General features: G+C 40.2%; 1 protein-coding gene across 13 annotated transcripts in view; it reads left to right on the forward strand.

Moving 5' to 3' along the window:
* The window catches only part of PTK2 (protein tyrosine kinase 2), a 378,469-nt gene that overhangs the window by 81,962 nt on the left and 276,883 nt on the right, over window positions 1-19,624 (forward strand). For 2 of the 13 annotated variants that reach the window (XM_073330023.2, XM_073330026.2), the window contains exon 1: window positions 1,164-4,314. The exons of 5 other annotated variants lie outside the window; for them this stretch is intronic. In XM_073330023.2, coding sequence (XP_073186124.1) covers window positions 4,212-4,314 — 103 coding nt within the window. In that variant the 5' untranslated portion in view covers window positions 1,164-4,211. Of the gene's footprint in view, window positions 1-1,158; window positions 4,315-19,624 lie in introns of those variants that run through there. 6 more of the 13 variants (XM_073330029.2, XM_073330022.2, XM_073330033.2 and 3 more) reach the window with 6 other exon arrangements.

Here is a 19,624-nt window from a genome sequence, read left to right on the forward strand (position 1 = left end):
AAGAAGCTGAAAAAGAAAGTAAACTCCAGAAATTGTGTACTTCAATAACAGGCTAGCACAAAAAATGGGGAACTCACCCCAAAACGCTCTGAACAACCAGTCTTGCACTTGTGTTACTCAACTGCAGAGTACTATGGCCTAGTATGGTATTGCTCGGCCCATTGCGCATAAAATTGATATTGAACTCAGTCAGTCCTGTAGGATAAACACAGGAACTTTGAAACCGACCCTCACTCTGTTACCATACTGTCCTGTGGGGATTGCATCACCATCAATGGGTGGGATGCCTTCAGTAAAAAGGGGAGGAAAAAACAGGTGCATAATCCAAGACATCTGCTGCATGGATACATTTTACCACCTAAGCTGCAGAAGTCCAGAAAAAGCTTTGCCTCTGAAAATCCCTTAACCCAAAATACCACTGTTTACAGAGAACAACATGACAGGAAATGTGGATGGTCTTAGAGAACCTCGTTCCTTCAAAACAAATCCCTTCAGGGACTGAACTTAAATGAAAGCACTGGTGTACTCTGACTCGATCGAGAGCTGAGTTGGCAAAGACTGGTAACAATACCGCCAAGTGGAATCTGAGGAACCGCTCCAAATGTGAATGGAGAGAACCTACGCAAACACATGAATGCTGCCTGATGCAGTGCCCCCGTCAACAGCTTCAGGTAAAGTTACTGGTACTGAAAAGTCATGTGTGAAATGGGTGGGAAATGTGTGGCCCTGTAGCTATTGCTGTTTCTCTTCTGGTTTTCCCTGCCTCTAAGGTATTAAAAGCGTTGTCTGGGTCACGCATTTGAGTCAGGTCTATACTGAGAAAACAGTGGTGTGATTTTTAAGGTAGGATGCTGCTGCCCCGGCTTCTTTTTGAGTTGTGTTCTACAGTAATGTTTTTGTTACAAAGGCAGATGAAAACACACAAGCAGGTTTGGTTAGTTTAAATCTTTGCACTGTAGGACCATTTGGTCTATTTTGTAAATTACTATTTACAGATTTTAAAAAATATGTTTATAATCAATATGTATAGAACTATTGAGCAGATATTAAAAATTGTATTACTGGTTTGGTGCAAAGCTTTGGTTTTCAACTTTCCCCGTACTGTAACATGGTATAACAGGAAAAAGTCCTGGGAAGAAGGTGGTCAGGACCCTCTGAAATCCATTTGTTCGGAGTGTCACTACTTCTTTATTAACGTCCATATAAGCATTAAAAAATATGATCTAGTGCATTCTCTTAATTCAGATCTTTCTTGATAACCCACTTCTCCGCAAACTTACCCAATAGGAGTTTTTATTCTATTAAAATAAGAATTAAATAAAAAGTCCAAAACCAATCTGACCTCCTGGATTTACTAGAACATCCTTTTAAGTGCTGTCTTCTGTATGTGTCTCTTTTGGACTGTAAACTCTTCAGGGTAGGCGAGATATTATTTATTTGTATTCCAGTGGCAACTAGAAGCCCGAACCAATATCACAGCTCTGTTTTGCTTGAGGCTGCACCTACACATAGTAAGAAAGTTCCTGTCCTGGGAAACTTACACTCTAAATAGACAAACAGGAAAAGGGTGGGAGAAAGGAAATATTGTCCTTTAATTTACAGATGGGGAGCTAAGGTAAAAAAAGACTGACTTCCTCATGGTCATAAAGGAGGTCGGTAACAGAACTGGATATTAAAATCAGCTTTCTTGAGCCCCTGGCCAGAGTCTTAATTACAAGACCATCCTTCTTCTGCCTCTTACATTTGCCTATTGCACAGAACCAAGCACATTATCAGCCCTGAACAAGTAACAGTAGCAATAACAATAATTACCTTGTACCAGATATATCGTTGAAATGAATAAGAACTGTTACCTCTACTATTGCTTGTGCTGTTATGTCCTTAAAGGTGAACATATAAGAACCCACAGCTGACAGGATTTGACTGCTTCTGCAGTATTCTATAGTTTCAAAAACTTTAAGGGGAGGAGACACCCTGCATATCCCTAAGTCTCTTTGGCTCTCTTCAGCCCCAGAAAGAGCTTTGGTCATTGTGCCTGGGCACTGATGCAGAACATCTGTGGCTTGGTTGTGCTCTAATCTCTATTTTTGCAGTGGATAACTTTTCTTTTAAATTGAAAAAAAATTGTACTTTTGGAAGGAAGCAACAGTATTTGTTACCCAGAGACTCTAAATGGACCTTTCTGGTTGTCTGCATCAAACTGCTTTGAGAAACCAAAATGGCAGGGATATAATCTGTAGACACATAAATTTAATGAAATATGTAATGGAGATTATTGTTTGTGCTGTTACACCTAGGCAAATGGGTCAGTTTAGTGATTGTGTTAACGTAAAACTAGCTCTCTTTTGGTAACAGTCTTAGTTATTTAAGCTCTATGTCTTACTGTTGAGGATGGTGGTGGTGTAGTGGTTGTAGAGGATGATGTGGTGGTGGTGTAGCCATGCAGGTGCCGGGATACTAGAGAGACCAGATGGGTGAGGTAATACCTTTTATTGGACCAATTTCTGTCAGTGAGAGAGACCAGCTTATGAGCTAACACAGAGCTTGTTTCTCTGACCACAAGAAGTTGGTCCGATAAAAGATATTACCTCACTCACCTTGTCTCTCTCTTGAGGACTGTACATTAGAGATGGCTAATATGGAATTTATGAATAGTTTAATGATAGGGACAAAATATACCACTCTTAAGAGTTTATAATAATTATTTAGGCTGAATCTACTTTTTTGTTATGTTCTGTAATGAAACATATGTTTATAATGTGTACTGTGGAACCTTCTACTAGAAGAGAGAAGATGGGAGTTTTGTAATTTTTGTTTGTCTACATACGTGCTATACATGTACACAGGCACACGCCCCCAATAGTGCACACAGCTTGTTATAGAAAAAGGATTCTTCAACATGGTTAATAAACATTTCATTTCAGTATATAACATGAACAGGTGATTCGGCAGAAATGAATTCTATATGGTATTATTGCATGTGCATAAATGTATATTAAACATAATGTAAAATATCATTTTTATTCCTGGTGCACAGATATTGAAAGGAAATCAAATCTATCTTCAGTTAACCTTTTATACATGAAGTGTAATATGTGTGGATAGGTAAGTATATGTGATGACCTATGCCTTCTCTCAGCTGCAAGAGAATAAAGCAGTGGTCATATTTTTAGAGGGGAGCTAGCTATGGTACTGATTACAGTAGACACTGTGGTGTCCTATTTCCTTAGTGTTAACCTTTCACCAATGTTTTGATCTGTCATTGTTTCTCCTCTAGTTTAATTCTAAAAAATGCGATTAAGTTAGGTTCCTGATCTAGAGCTCAGTCCTGCTTCCATTGAAGTTTAGGGACATTTGAATCCGCTCTTGCTGTATGTTTTATAAAGCTAAATTTACTGTAAAATAATCTCTAAATCTGATGGAAAATATCAAGTGAGTAAGCTTTTTTATTATTTTTTGTATTGTTTTGTTTTTACTAAAACATTTTTGTTCTGCTGGATACTTCAGGATGCTCTACATTTTCAAGTTATTCATTGTTCAGTTTTTCATTGTTCTTATCTTATTAGGGAAGTTATTGAAAATCAAATGTCAAGATAGGTTGGTAAAATACCAGAGGCATGAATTTAAAACAAAAATGGTTGGGGGAGCACCTCTATAGACATGACCTGGGTCAGGCTTGATTTGCAGCTTAGTCAATTTTAGAATCTGCTGTCAGTTTTGTAAACAGGAGTCTGCTGTGTGAATTGAACAGAAGGGTGAGATTAGCATATTAATAAGGTGCTTGCTAATCGCCTTCCCTCCTGCTCCTCCTTCCCTCCCTCCTCCCTCCTGAATGAATCTAGGAATACAGACACACACACACACAGTCACATTACTGGCTGGTAGCATTCTGTTCAGTAGCTCACCGTGGAAAAGGATGGTCTGTGCTTGAAATTGTTGAGGCATGAGACGATTCTGTAACTGAAAGGCATTCTTCATGCTGCTGGAATATATTACCAGAGGAATACCACAGTATTTTGCTTCTACCTCTCCTGCAAACTAGATGAAAAGAGACCAAATGTAGGCAAGGTTAATAGTTTTCTCCTTGCTTGTGGATTGAATACATTCAAGTGGCTGGCTTCCCAGCCCCCCTGCAGGAGCAAATACTATTGGAGCACTGAATTGGGACATTGTATGCTGAAGCCTGGCTTGATCTCTATACGATTGTGTGTATGTTGTTGTTGGAATTGGCAGGCCAACAGGCCCGGAAACAAGCAGGTGCTATCTATATGGAGAAAAGCGGCTGTAGTCCATTCCCAATATGCTGGGCTAAAGGTACACATGACTTAATTATGGTTTTTTTTTCTGTGTTAAATTAACGTTTTACCACTGGTGAGGAATACTGAAAGAAAAAAAATGAACACAAAATACAAAGTAAAATTGATGTATTCTGGTCATGCAATTCTAAGATGAAACAATCAGCTGAATCCTCTTTCCCCTGACAGCTGTAATGCTTTTTGTTAAAAATGTTTTGAAATCAGTGAATGGCCTTTAGTTTAGCTATTTTGTTTTTAGTTTCACTGATCTTAATTTAGAGATTATTTTGTTTTAATATTTGCGCAATTTATAAAAACTCCTTATGAATATATTCCTGCCTTTCACTTTTCTTTGGGGAGAAGTTTTCAATTTATTTTCTTTAAAAGTGCTCGATTTCAGTTAAACAAATCATACAGGATAAAAGACTGACACCTATTATTTGTTTTCTTGATGGCTGAGAAGTTGATATCCACATTTATTAGCTGTAATAAAAATAACAGATGTGTACTTTAACTAATGTAATGGTAGGAGCTGACTTAAAATTGAGCAATAATGAGGCATAAGGACAAAACTTACATGGTTGGTGTATTTCAACTGAATGTCAAGGTATTAATATTTACACTGTAGTTCAGAAGACGTTTGTGTACTTCCTACATGGATGGTGGTAATAGAAACCACCACGTACGTAAATACGGGTGGGTCAAACACAATTGTACGCTAGCAAAATATAGCTAATAGCAAGAAAACTGAGTCTTCTGTTTGGAAAAGAAGCAGCCTGTAAAGCATGTAACGTAACTGACAATAAGTATAGATTTGGGGTTTATTTTCATATTCACATTCATCTCAATGTGGATATTTAAAAGAGTAACTGGACATGAAATATTGCAGTATTGTTAGCTAGATCATAGAGTGATACATTTTAGTTCAGAAGCTGCAGGGGGAAATAAATATATGTAAAATAAGCAGATGGTAATTCAGAAGCAAAACCTACAGAATATCTAGTAGCTAATACCATGTTCATTGGCCTAGATTAAATTAATGGTAAATATATTTATTTTTATGTTAAAAAAATAAATCCGTAAACATGGACGTACTGCATCACTGCCACTGGCTTCATGTGTGACCTATACGCCTTTGCCCTTTTGTGCCTCTGTTTCCCTGTCTGTGAAATGGCAATAATACTTCTCTGCATCATAGGTCTGTTGTAGGTAAATTCACTGTTTACTAAATGCTCAAAATACTATTGCGATATGCATCAGAGAAAAAAAAATTATAAGCAAGAAACAGCCTGTGTGAGAACTTGAGTACCACACGCTGATGGCATCTGAGAATATACAGAGTATGCCATTTCACTGTGGAGTAATATTTGACAAAAGCAATTAATTGCTTTTGTTTTCAGTTAATCTGTACTTTACTGTTGTTAGAAAACTGATGGTTGGTGATATAAGGATGACTTCTATTTATACGTCAAAAACTACATAGGTATGACACAGTTCAGCATTAGGATTCAGTCCCTGTTCAGTGACCCAGGGGGTCTAAGCTCAGATGCTTTTGCAAGGAATGCAAAAGATGCAAGGAATAACTTTCAAAGCTCCTGTCCATATTAGAAATGGTTGTAGTCAGTTTTATCTATTGATTTTTTTGCCACTAAGATGCACCAAATATGTGTACAACTTTAAAAGAATAGAACTCTTTTTCTTATACTATTTTATAATTGAAGCTCTTGAATACAAGTGGAAAAGTCCAGAGAAAACTTTCCAAAAGCAAATAATTAATTTTGTTAATTATTAGTGGAACTAGAATTAGAATATTTTGTTGACATGGCATGTTTGGTTTTGATTTTTTTTTTCCCTTTTGCTCTACTACCTTAAAGGCACCACAGCAGGCTAACCTGTCCTTCCAGCTGAGGATTGCTGGTTGCAGCTCTCACTGGAGTAAGTCAGTGTTGCTCATTGAGCTGCTAAACAAATGAAAAGCTGTCCCTCCCGCATACGCTTTCCAATGGCTGAACACACTTCCTGTATCTAATGAGATCCTGCAATATAATTTCTTTAAAAACTTCCTTATGCAGCCTTCTCTTTCCTGAAATAAATTAAGAACAGTCTTACACAATTCCCTTTTTTGTTTTGATTCAATATACATGGGAATTAAAGGTTATGACATATGAATCTGGGAATATCAGTCGTTTCTAGAATACACTATACCACATCCATACCAAAGAAAATAGGACAGAAGAGAAATTGCTTGCACTGTTTTTGCAATTGGATGATGACCATTCCTCAGCTGACGAATACTCCGTGTACTGTTCATCAGCTTAACCTTAGGGAAATGAAACAGATCTGGCCTACTTTGATAAGAGCTGTGAAATATCTATAGTCAAGGAAAAGTAATCTGTTAAAGAAATAAACATTTAGATGGATGTCTTTATTTTGGACCATTGATTAATCTATTACATTGCTTGTATAGCTCACTTCACTACTTCCAATATAAATACTATGTAATTTAACATCTAACATTTCATCAGAAAGTTGGTAATGTGCCCCAATGTCTTAATTCACGTTCTTAATTTTCTCCAAAAGTCCCTACTTCATTGGTTGACAACCTGTGACCTGTCAGGGTAATCCACTAGAGGGCCGCCAGACGGTTTATTTACATTTGCATGGCCGCCTGCAGCTCCCAGTCACTGCGGTTTGCTGTTCCCAGCAAATGGGAGCTGCGGGAAGCAGAGCGGGCGGTTGTGCAAATGTAAACAAACTGTCTGGCAGCCCGCCAGTGGATTACCCCGACAGGTTGTAGGTTGCCCACCATTGCCCTACTTTCTAATAGTTCTGTTGGTAATTATTTGTTTGAATTTGACTGATAAAGCTTTAAGTGTACTATACATAACCCAGTAGCAAGCACTGATTCTTTAAATGCTTCACAATGTTTCTCTAAATCCCTATTCATATTCAGTGTGGTTGTTCAGAACAGTAGCTCCTTTCTCTTTCGTTATTGTTTTAAAACTTTAAAATCTCCTTCCTACCTACTCGCTGATACTGAGTGCTGACCTAATTGCAATTACTTCTCTCTGCTGGCAGATATATGGCACTGCTCTATAGTTCATGTAGCTGTTGCCCTTTCCCTGTAATTAGCTATTCAGTACTTAGTTTCTGTACAAAGTATCCATGATGAATAGCACTGTTGTCAAATTCTGCTGTGTTACAGCAGCGTAATTTCCAAGGAGCTTAACTGCTGTTCATTGTTTCTCTAGATTCATGCCAATCAGAGCAGCATTTTGACTGACAGGTTCATAAATAGGGCCCTACCAAATTCACAGTCCGTTTTTGGTAAATTTCACGGTCATAGGATTTAAAAAATAGTTAATTTCATGATTTCAGCTATTTGAATCTGAAATTTCAAGGTGTTGTAATTGTAGGGGTCCTGACACAAAAACGAGTTGTAGTGGTGGTGGGGTTCCAAGGTTATTGTAGGGGGGAGTTTTGGTACTGCTACCCTTACTTCTGCCCTGCTGCTGGTAGCCGCGCTGCCTTCAGAGCTGGGCAGCTGGAGTGCTGTGGCTGCTGGCTGGGATCCCAGCTCTGAAGACAGCTGCTGCCAGCAGCAGCGCAGGAGTAAGGCTAGCATGGTATGGTATTGTCACCCTTACTTCAGCACTGCTGCTGGCTGGTTGCTGCCTTCAGAGCTGGGCGCCCGGCCAACAGCTAACACTCTTCAGCCTCCCAGCTCTGAAGGCAGTGCAGGAGAAAGGGTGGCAATACTGCAATCCCCTTCGTAAAATAACCTTGCAACCCCCCTACAACTCCCTTTTGGGTCAGGACCCCCAATTTGACAAATGCTGGTCTCCTCAGTGAAATGTGCACAGTATAGGTTAAAAGCACACAAAAGACCAGATTTCACCGGGGGGGTGGAGACCAGATTTCACGGTCCATGACATGTTTTTCATGGCCTTGAATTTGGTAGGGTCCTATTCATAAAACATATATTTGTGAGAGCTGGAATCTCTGTCATCTCACAATGCTAATCTGAGTTACTTTACTGATTAGGTTTGTTTTTTGATTTGTTTGGACTGAGGGGTTTTGTTTTTGCTTGAACTTGTTTCCTTTACAGTTGCCGTTATATCTCTGATCTTGCAAACTAAGCAGATTTAGGCTTGGTTAGTACTTGGATGAAAGACCTTAAAGGAACACTTGGTGAATAATGGTGAATACTATTAGTCATTCAGTGGATAATGCTTTTCCTTCTGAATCCGTACTAAATCTAGGTCCCAGCCTGGTGTAAGGGGTGCTGCTATAGGTACCATCTTTTTGATTTAATTGTAACAGTAGTCTAGGTAGTAAAACTGATTGACAGTTCAAGCACCAAGTCATTTTATAGGATAATCAACAATCTTAGCAAAAAGAAAAGGAGTACTTGTGGCACCTTAGAGACTAACAAATTTATTAGAGCATAAGCATTCCACTGAATGCATCCGATGAAGTGAGCTGTAGCTCACGAAAGCTTATGCTCAAATAAATTCGTTAGTCTCTAAGGTGCCACAAGTACTCCTTTTTGCGAATACAGACTAACACGACTGCTACTCTGAAACCTGTCAATCTTAGCAAAGTTGTTAGAGGCTACTTATCCGGAGATGTGTGAACTATGAACTTCTGTATCATCATCCTTCACTCCCTACCCTTTTACTCTGAGTTTTGGATTATATACCCATTTTAAGGTTACAAAAAAAAGTTTTAGCACATCTGATGTAATTTTAACACCTAGAAGTGAGTGTTCACTTCAAGAAACAATAGCATTTTAGAAAAATGACAGCTCATGGCCCTTGTTACCATGAACAATTCTTTATTTCTTAAGTTTCTTGGTATTTTATTCTAAATAAAACACACAGTTATTATACAACAGAACTATTTTTGAGACCCTAATTCAATATTATTAAATAAAGAGGATATATTTATTTTTGCATAGAATACATACATTTGATATATAAAACTTATTTTAAACTGTTCCCTAATAATTTTAATAGCTTGCTATCTGTAAATTGGCTTCTCATCACTGGACTTGATTTAACCATCTCTTATTATTTTAGTAAAGATGTTAACTGTTAACATTAATAACTGGTTTAAATTAATTAATGAAAACTCCATTCTTATCCCCACATAGTCAAACACTCTTTCTGAAATCTTAACCAAAAAACATAATGTGAGGTAGGATTTTTTTTTCCAGGAAGGATTTTCACTCCTACTTACTGCAGTCTGTTACCATTGCTGGGGTTTAAAGTAACCTCCAAACAATGTAAGTGCGTTGATTTAAAGAGTTAGTTATTTTTCTTTTCAAAGTCCTCTTTTTGAGTTGTTATTCAAATAGTAATTAAAGGTCACCTAGCAAATAGAAACACAAGTGTTAGGTACACAAAATAAAAGCTTATAAATATATTGTGTCTCAGCTGTTTCTAGTTGATGATTCTCAGTTTATCAGCATCTCAGAAGGAGGTGACTTAAATGAAGTCTATCTTTTACTCACAAAACAGTCACCGGGATCTTTTGAACTCAATAATCCCACCAAAGGGACCTGAATGCTTCTGTAAAGTGGTCAGCTAAGGAAGAACCTTGACACAAGACTTGTTTCAGTCTTCAAGTAAACTAATTGGTCTACTCCTGAGCAACATGGGGTTATTTAAGAAAAAAGAAGCTGTACCCTTAGGAGTACTGTGATCCCTAAATGTTCTCCCAGTTCAACCCTACTTAGTACTGGCTTAGCTTCCAATTGGGATTCAGTGGAAGTAGCATCTGATGAAATTAACAAATGCTGCTCCTGAGTTGGCAGGAGGGATAACTAGAGAATGATGTGGAACACTTCTTCCTCAGTTTCTGAGGGCCTGAGAACCAGGGGAAGAGAAGTCTATGTATGATAGTTAATTGCTCGTTTACCAGACTACAAGGCACTCTCATACCACACACACCCACTCCATAATTTAACCTAAACTTGTAACTGTTTTTAAGGGAAGAAATTTACAAACTGTTAAAGCATCTTCACCTTAGAGCATCTGAGCGTGGTTTGTTATTGGAAATGTTTCACAAACTGCAAGAGGAAGGTGTGCAAAGCTAGCCAAACATAAGTACCAGTTGGAAATATGGTGCAAAACAGAGAATAATTTGAGCTGGAATGTGGGTTGTTTTTTTTAAACTAGCTGGAATAGATGTGTTTTGATGCAGTAATATGGTAAATCATATGGTAGGTCTGATGTTCTGCAAAGGAGGCATATGGCTTTGATAATACTGATGCATTTCCATTAGGATGATGGTTTCATTCACAGAAAGAAATGGAGCGGAGCAGAGAATAGAATTTGAAATAAGGTACAAATAGTAGAAATGACTATTTTGAGCAGTCTCTGAGAACTGAATGTTAGCTATGAATAAGGCTGCAATTTTGTCATGGAGGTCGCGGAAGTCACGGAATCCCCAAAGACCTCCATGACTTGAACCCCGGCGTTCGGGAGCTGCAGGCTGTAAAGTATCCCACTGCTGGAGGCAGTGGGCCTCCAAGCTCCCAGCCGCCGCAGGCGGGAGGGTACCCTGCAACTCCTGGCCTCTCTGTGGGATGGGATACCCCCAAAACTACCTGCCAGCTGCAGCAGCAGGGGTACCCCTGCAGCTACCCACTGCGGGCGGGACCGGGGTTCCCCGGGAGCTCCCCAGCTGCCACAGCTGTGGGGTAGGACGACACCGGGAGCTCCCCAGCTGCCACCACTGCGGGGCAGGGGGACCCCGGCAGCTCCCTACTGTGGGGGCAGCAGGGGGATTCCCACAGCTCCCCACTGCAGGGGAGGGGGCAGGGGGAGTCTGGAGCGCTGAGTCCCCACAGGGGGTGGGGGCCCCAGAGCTCCCAGCCACCCTGCAGCTGCCCAGTCCCGTCCCATTTTAACATGGATATTTTTAGTAAAAGTCAGAGACAGGTTACAGGCTTCTGTGAATTTTTCTTTATTGCCTGTCCATAACTTTTACTAAAAATATTCATGACAAAATCTTAGCCTTACCTATGAGCTATTCGGGTGGTCTCCTCGTATGGGTCTCGTTTCTTGCTGTTGTTTTCTTGCACCTTCCTCTGAAACATCAGATTGGGCACAACTGGAGAAGGGACACCGGAAAGAGTGGACCAAATGCTCTGACGTGGTCCAGAGAATTCTGTCTTGGATGCTTAGCTAGTGGGTCTTGCTCAGATGCTGAGGGTCAAACTGCTCATCAGATTTGGTGTCAGGATGGACTATTCCCCGATGTCAGATTGGCTTGGACCTTTTACCACCTTCTGCAGCATGGACCATAGTTCACCTGCTGGAATCATGAACTAGTTAATTCCCTGTCATTGCAGGGGCCTTGGTCATTGGTGGCACCTTGGCACACAGCTTAGTCTCCTAAGGACTGAACTTCTTTTGTCTAAATAAAGTCTTTGGACTTAACATAGAGGAGTGTGGGGGACAATGTCTGATGATATATAGGAGGTCACACTAGATCTTCTAATGGTACCTTCTGGCCTTAAACTGTGAAACTCTGTGAGTTTAGTGATTAAACGAGTGAAGACCTGCTGAACAAATTCAAAGCTGCCTTTGAAAGACCAAATTATATAAAGGGGGACTACACAAAAATGAGGACACTAGGTAAAAGGAAATTAAGGTACAGTCATAACAGTAAAATGCCAGCAAGCTGCATGGAAACTTTTTAAAATCTCCATAATAGAGGCTCAAATTAAATGTATATACCAAATTAAAAAAACATAGTAAGAGGACCAAAAAAAGTGCCACCATGGCTAAAGAACGAAATAAAAGATGCAGTTAGAGGCAAAAAGGCATCCTTTTAAAATTGGTAGTTAAATCCTACTGAGGAAAATAGGAAGGAGCATAAACTCTGGCAAGTCAAATGTAAAGATATAATTAGGGAGGTCAGAAAAGAATGTGAAGAGCAACTAGCCAAAGACTCAGAAACTAACAGCAAACATTTAGCAAAGCTTTTGACACGGTCTCCCACAGTATTCTTGTCAGCAAGTTAAAGAAGTATGGGCTGGATGAATGCACTATAAGGTGGGTAGAAAGTTGGCTAGATTGTCGGGCTCAACGGGTAGTGATCAATGGCTCCATGTCTAGTTGGCAGCCGGTGTCAAGTGGAGTGCCCCAGGGGTCGGTCCTGGGGCCAGTTTTGTTCAATATCTTCATAAATGATCTGGAGGACGGTGTGGATTGCACTCTCAGCAAATTTGCGGATGATACTAAACTGGGAGGAGTAATAGATACGCTGGAGGGCAGGGATAGGATACAGAGGGACCTAGACAAATTGGAGGATTGCTGCTTTCAACTACCTGAGAGGTAGTTCCAGAGAGGATGGTTCTAGACTATTCTCAGTGGTGGAAGAGGACAGGACAAGGAGTAATGGTCTCAAGTTGCAGTGGGGGAGGTTTAGGTTGGATATTAGGAAAAACTTTTTCACTAGGAGGGTGGTGAAACACTGGAATGCGTTGCCTAGGGATGTGGTGGAATCTCCTCCCTTAGAAGTTTTTAAGGTCAGGCTTGACAAAGCCCTGGCTGGGATGATTTAATTGGGGATGGGTCCTGCTTTTGAGCAGGGGGTTGGACTAGATGACCTCCTGAGGTCCCTTCCAACCCTGATATTCTATGATTCTAAGTACATCAGACACAGGAAGCTTGCCAACAATGAGTGGGGCCACTGGACGATTGAGGTGCTAAAGGAGCACTCAAGGATGATTAGGCCATCATGGAGGAATTAAATTAATTCTTTGCATCAGTCTTCACTCTAGAGGATGTGTGGGAGAATCCCACATCTGAGCCATTCTTTTTAGGTGACAAATCCGAGGAACTGTCCCAGATTGAGGGATAAGAAGAAGAGGTTTTGGAACAAATTGATAAACAATAATAAGTCATCAGGACCAGATGGTATTCACCCAAGAGTTTGAGTTCCTTCAGAATATGAAATTGCAGAACGACTAAGTGTGGTATGTAACCTATCACTTAAATCAGCTTCTCTACCAGATGTCTGGAGGATAGCTAATGTGACACCAATATTTAAAAAAGGCTCCAGAGGCGATCCTGGCAATTAGAGGCCAGTAAATACCAAGCAAATTGGTTGAAACTACAATAAAGAACAGAAATATCAGACACATTGATGAACGCAATGTGTTGGGGAAGAGTCAGTTTGGCTTTGGTAAAGGAAAATCATGCCTCATCAATCTGTTAGAAGTAGGGCTGTCAAGAGATTAAAAAAATTAATTGAGCGATTAATCGCACTGTTAAACAATAATAGAATACCATTTATTTAAATATTTTTTGGGTTTTCTACATTTTCAAATATATTGATTTCAATTACAACACAAGATTCAAAGTGTACAGTGCTCACTTTATATTTATTTTTATAACAAATATTTGCACCGTAAAAAACAAAAGAAATAATATTTTCAATTCACCTAATATAAGTTCTGTAGTGCAATCTCTTTATCATGAAAGTTGAACTTTACAAACTCTTTTAAGACTTCTGAAAGAATGCGCCACACCTTGTCCCTCTCAGATTTTGGATGGCACTTCAGATTCTTAAACCTTGGGCCAAATGCTGTAGCTATTTTTAGAAATCTCACATTGATACCTTCTTTGGATTTTGTCAGATCTGCAGTGACAGTGTTAGTAAATTAAACAACATGTGCTGGGTTATCATCCAAGCCTGCTATAACATGAAATATATGGCAGAATGTGGGTAAAACAGAGCAGGGGACATATAATTCTCCCCCAAGGAGTTCAGTCACAAATTTAATTAACGCACTATTTTTTTTAACAAACATCATTGGCATGGAAGTGTGTCCTCTGGAAAGGTAGCTGAAGCATGAAGGGGCATACGAATGTTTAGCATATCTGGCACATAAATACCTTGCAATGCCGGCTACAAAAGTGCCATGCGAAAGCCAGTTCTCACTTTCAGGTGGCATTGTAAATAAGAAGCAGGCAGCAGTATCACCTGTAAATGTAAACAAACTTGTTTGTCTTAGTGATTGGATGAACAAGAAATAGGACTGAGTGGACTTGTAGGCTCTAAAGTTTTACATTGTTTACTTTTTGAGTGCAGTTATGTAACAAAAAAAATCTACATTTGTAGGTTATACTTTCATGATGGAGATTGCACTATGGTACTTGTATGAGGTGAATCGAAAAATACAGTTTCTTTTGTTTATCATTTTTACAGTGCAAATATTTGTAATAAAAATAATATAAAGTGAGCACTGTACACTTTGTATTCTGTGTTGTAATAGAAATCAATATATTTGAAAATGAAGAAAAACATCCAAAAATAGTTAATAAATTTTAATTGGTATTCTGTTGTTTAACAGTGCAATTAATCGCGATTAATTTTTTTAATTACAGTTAATTTATTTTAGTTAATCGCGTGACTTAACTGCAATTAATCGACAGCCCTAATTAGAATTCTTTGAGGAGTCATCAACATGTAGACAAAGGTGATCCCGTGGATACACTGTACTTGGACTTTCAGAAAGCCTTTGACAAGATCCTTAACCAAAGGCTCTTAAGGAAAGTAAGCAGTCATAAATTAGAAGGAAGGTCCTATCATGGATTAGTAACTGGTTAAAAGACAGAAAACACAGGGTAGGAATGAATGGTCAGTTCTGAGAATGGAGAAGGCAAATGGTGGTGTCCCGCAGCGATCTGTACTGAGAGCAGTCCTGTTCAACATATTCATAAATGATCTGGAAAAAGGGGTAAATGGTGAGGTGGCAAAAATTGCAAATGATGCAGAATTACTCAAGATAGAACTCTACAGCAGACTGGTGAAGAATTACAAAGGGATCTCAAAAAAACTGGGTGACTGGGCAACAAAATGAAAGATGAAATTCCATGTTGATAAATGCAAAGTAGTGCACATTGGAAAACATAATCCCAACTATACATATAAAATGATGGGGTCTAAATTAGTTGTTACCGGTCAAGAAAAAGATCTTAGAGTCATTGTGGCTAGTACTCTGAAAACATCCACTCAATGTGCAGTAACAGTCAAAAAATCTACCAATGATAGCAAACATTAGGAAAGGGAATAGATAATAGAGAAAATATCATACTGCCTCTATATATATTCATGATACATCCACACTTGGAACACTATTTTTAGTTCTGGTCACCCCATCTAAGAAAAGATACGTTAGAATTGGAAAAGGTACAGAGAAGGACAACCATAATGATTAAGGATATTGAACAGCTTCCATGTGAGGAGAGATTAAAAAGACTTGGACTGAAAACAGCTTGGAAAATTGATGAGTAAGAGGCGATATGATAGAGGTCTATAAAATCATGACTGGAGTGGAGAAAGTGAATAAGGAAGTGTTTACTCCTTCACATAACATGAGAACCAGGGGTCACCCAATGAAATTTATTGGCAACAAAATTAAACAGAAGGAAGTATTTCTTCACACAGCACCAGTCAATCTGTGGAACTCATTGCCAGGGGATGTTGTGAAGGCCAAAATTATAATGTGGTAAAAAAACCAAACAGATATGTTCATGGAGGATAGGGATGCACACCCCCCCCCTCCCCCGGCTCTGAGTGTCCCTAGCCTCTGAGTACCAGAAGGTGGGAGTGGACAACAGGGAACGGATCACTCGTTGATTGCCTGTTCTGTGCATTCCCTCTGAAGCATAAGCAACTGGTAACTGCTGGTAGTGGGGGAACAATGGCAGCCCCCCCCCCCAGCTACGGCCAACTTCCTGCTGACTGCCGAGGCATCCTCCAGCTACACTCTCTTGACCACAGTGCCCCCTGACCACGACACCTTGGGTGGTCACCACCCTTAAGGCTGTCCCTTCCAGGGTTGGCCTTAGGGAAAATGTCACCCTGGGCAAACTTTTTTTGGCCCCCTTGCGTTCCCTGGCCCCCCACCTATCGCCCCTGGTCTCTGATGCCTCCCTTAGACCCCCACCCCCTCCCCATCACCTGTGGCCCTTGCTGCCTCTCCCCCACACCTCTGGCCCCTACACTGCTGCCCCGAACTCCCCACCCCCATCGTCCCTGAGCCCTGCTGCCTCACTGGGCTCCCCACTCCCAGCTCTTTCCAGGACCTGTGGGTTTCCCCCCATTGCACCAGTTGGATCCCCTAGCTATAGGCAGGCTAGTCCAGACACATACTCAAACAGGTAACTGTGGCTACGGGTCACAAGAAAGGGATGCAACTCAGCAGGCCTCCCTGTGCCTCCTCTGGCAGAGAGTTGTACAGCCATCCTGATCTGGCTTCCCTGCTCTTGGTGCCACCTAGTGGGGCTCAGTGGAAACGGTCTCTGCTTGTGTCTTTCCCAGGCACATCCCTAGCTATGCTCAGCTTGACTCCCACCCTGGCAGAAACCTGGGGGGGCATCTGAAAATGTTTGGTACATTAATTATGGCAATTATACTGTAGTTTTATTTCGTATGATAGTAGGTCATAGTATACTAATAAAAGTATTGTAGAATATTTCATAAAAATAACAAAATCTTAGCATAATGAGACATCACTCCAACATCTGCTGTTAAATCTTGATTAGAAGTGAGGCCAGGGTGCCAATTTTTTTAGCAGATTACGAAGCATGGAGATGAATGAAGTTCTGAAATATTTGCGATATAGCTAACGTTTGAGGTCATTTGCTATCTTTACTAGATTATAAAGAAAGAAGCTGCCTGGTACTAAATGAGGGTGTAGGTTTTGTCTTTTATATCCTAGATTCGATTTGGCAAACAAATAAAATGACTAAGTATCTGTTTAAAAATTGGTAAAATATGTTTCATTCAATGGTAATGGGACTCTGAGAAGCTTTTTACTTGCCAAGATAATTTAGGTTGGCTTCTACTGCTGTGACTTCACTAACATCTAAAACAAAGCTCTTTAGTGTTCTTTTTAAATTGGACCCAGGATTTTTATAAACATTTGACAGTCTCTCTTCTTTCAGGAAGTTTCAAGGAAAGTGGATCTTATCCATATGAGGTCTCCACATATTCTTTTGTATAACAATAAGATTGCAGAACTGGAGTCTAAGAAAGACATCAAAGATCTATGCACATGGTTAACTTTACCCAGGGAGTCTGAAATTTTCAGTACTTGTGGCACCTTAGAGACTAACAAATTTATTTTGGCATAAGCTTTCGTTAGCTACAGCTCACTTCATCGGATGCATGCAGTGGAAAATACAGTAGGAAGATATATATATACACACATAGAGAACATGAAAAAATGGGTGTTGCCATGCCAACTATAACGAGACTAATCAATTAAGGTGGGCTATTAGCAGGAGAAAAAAAACTTTTGTAGTGATAATCAGGACGGCGCATTTCCAGCAGTTGACAAGAAGGTGTGAGTAACAGTAGGGGAAAAATTAGCATGGGGAAATAGTTTTTAGTTTGTGTAATGACCCATCCACTCCCAGTTTTTATTCAAGCCTAATTTAATGGTGTCCAGTTTGCAAATTAATTCCAATTCTGCAGTTTTTTGTTGGAGTCAGTTTTTGAAGTTTTTTTGTTGGAGTATTGCAACTTTTAGGTCTGTAATTGAGTGACCAGGGAGGTTGAAGTGTTCTCCGACCTGTTTTTGAAAGTTATAATTCTTGACGTCTGATTTGTGTCCATTTATTCTTTTACGTAGAGGCTGTCCCATTTGGCCAATATACATGGCAAAGGGGCATTGCTGGCATATATCACATTGGTAGATGTGCAGGTGAATGAGCCTCTGATGGTGTGACTGATGTGATTAGGTCCTATGATGGTGTCCCTTGAATAGATATGTGGACAGAGTTGGCAATGGGCTTTGTTGCAAGGATAGGTTCCTGGGTTCGTGTTTTTGTTGTATGGTGTGTGGTTGCTGGTGAGTATTTGCTTCAGGTTGTGGGGCTGTCTGTAAGCAAGGACTGGCCTGTCTCCCAAGATCTGTGAGAGTGATGGGTCGTCTTTCAGGATAGGTTGTAGATCTTCGATGATGCACTGGAGAGGTTTTAGTTGGGGGCTCAAGGTGATGGCTAGTGGCGTTCTGTTATGTTCTTTGTTGGGCCTGTCCTATAGTAAGTGACTTCTGGGTACTCTTCTGGCTCTGACAGTTTGTTTCTTCACTTCAGCAGGTGGGTATTGTAGTTGTAAGAATGCTTGATAGAGATCTTGTAGGTGTTTGTCTCTGTCTGAGGGATTGGAGTAAATGCAGATGTATCTTAGAGCTTGGCTGTAGACAATGGATCGTGTGATGTGGTCTGGATGAAAGCTGGAGGCATGTAGGTAAGTCTCTGAAACCTGAAATTTTCAGGTAGAAGCTAGCAAAGAGGAGTCTGGGGGAGGGCATGACATGAACAGAAGGAGAGGGTAATCAGTTCAGCTGTAGCATTTTGGACATACTGGAATAATAAACATTGACAGGAAGAGACTGTTTCTTTCAGATCTGAAGTACGATTTCAAGTTAAATCAAAGGGAATTCTTGCTCATCATAAAACTGCCCCACACCTACGCCACTTGACTTTCCATGAAAGAGCCAAAAATGCCCCAAGGTATTAGAGCAATTCCTTTTTAGGATCAGAAATAAAAGGAAACTGAGGGATATGTTTCAGTCTGTCCCAAATGTTTGGTGACTACTTCTGGTTCCTTACCCAGACAGACCTTATTTACCATCATGATTTTACATACTCAGTGCAAGATAAGCTATTTTGTGTACCTTCAGCCAATAGATTAAAGAATGAGACCCTTCTTGTCAATCTGGTTTTTTGGATTCTGTGAGGAATAATTGCACTCCGTTGGTTTTATTTACAGTGGTGTTAGGAGAGCCAGACAGGCTGTACCATGTAAATGAACAAGACTTGAGCTACTTCTTTATACACCTAGCCCAGTTGTTGTTTTTCTGCTGTTAATAGTAGATCATAGATTCCTAGGTCTGTTGATTGTCATCCTTAAAATAATTTATCTAGGAAACAAGATCATCATGACAGAGAATTTATTACTGCTGAAAACTTGACATATGGGTGATTTAAAGTCATGGTATGGTTTATACCAGTGGTCTCCAAGCTTTTTGGTTCGCGCACCCCAAAGGTGAAGACTGGAAGACCAGCTGCAGGCGCGCCACTGACAGAAGAAGACCGGAAGACCAGCTGCAGGCGCGCCACTGACGGAAGAAGACCGGAAGACCAGCTGCAGGCGCGCCCCTGGAGGGGAACACCAGCCATGGACGTGCAGAGCTGCCGCCAAAGAAAAAAAAACGCCGAAGAGCCGTCTGGCGGCACTCCTGGTGCCGCGCACCCCCTGGGATCATTTTGCGCACCCCAGTTGGGAAACCACTG

This window comes from Lepidochelys kempii, chromosome 2, assembly GCF_965140285.1.
Source record: "Lepidochelys kempii isolate rLepKem1 chromosome 2, rLepKem1.hap1, whole genome shotgun sequence".
Classification (NCBI taxonomy): Eukaryota; Metazoa; Chordata; order Testudines; family Cheloniidae; genus Lepidochelys; species Lepidochelys kempii.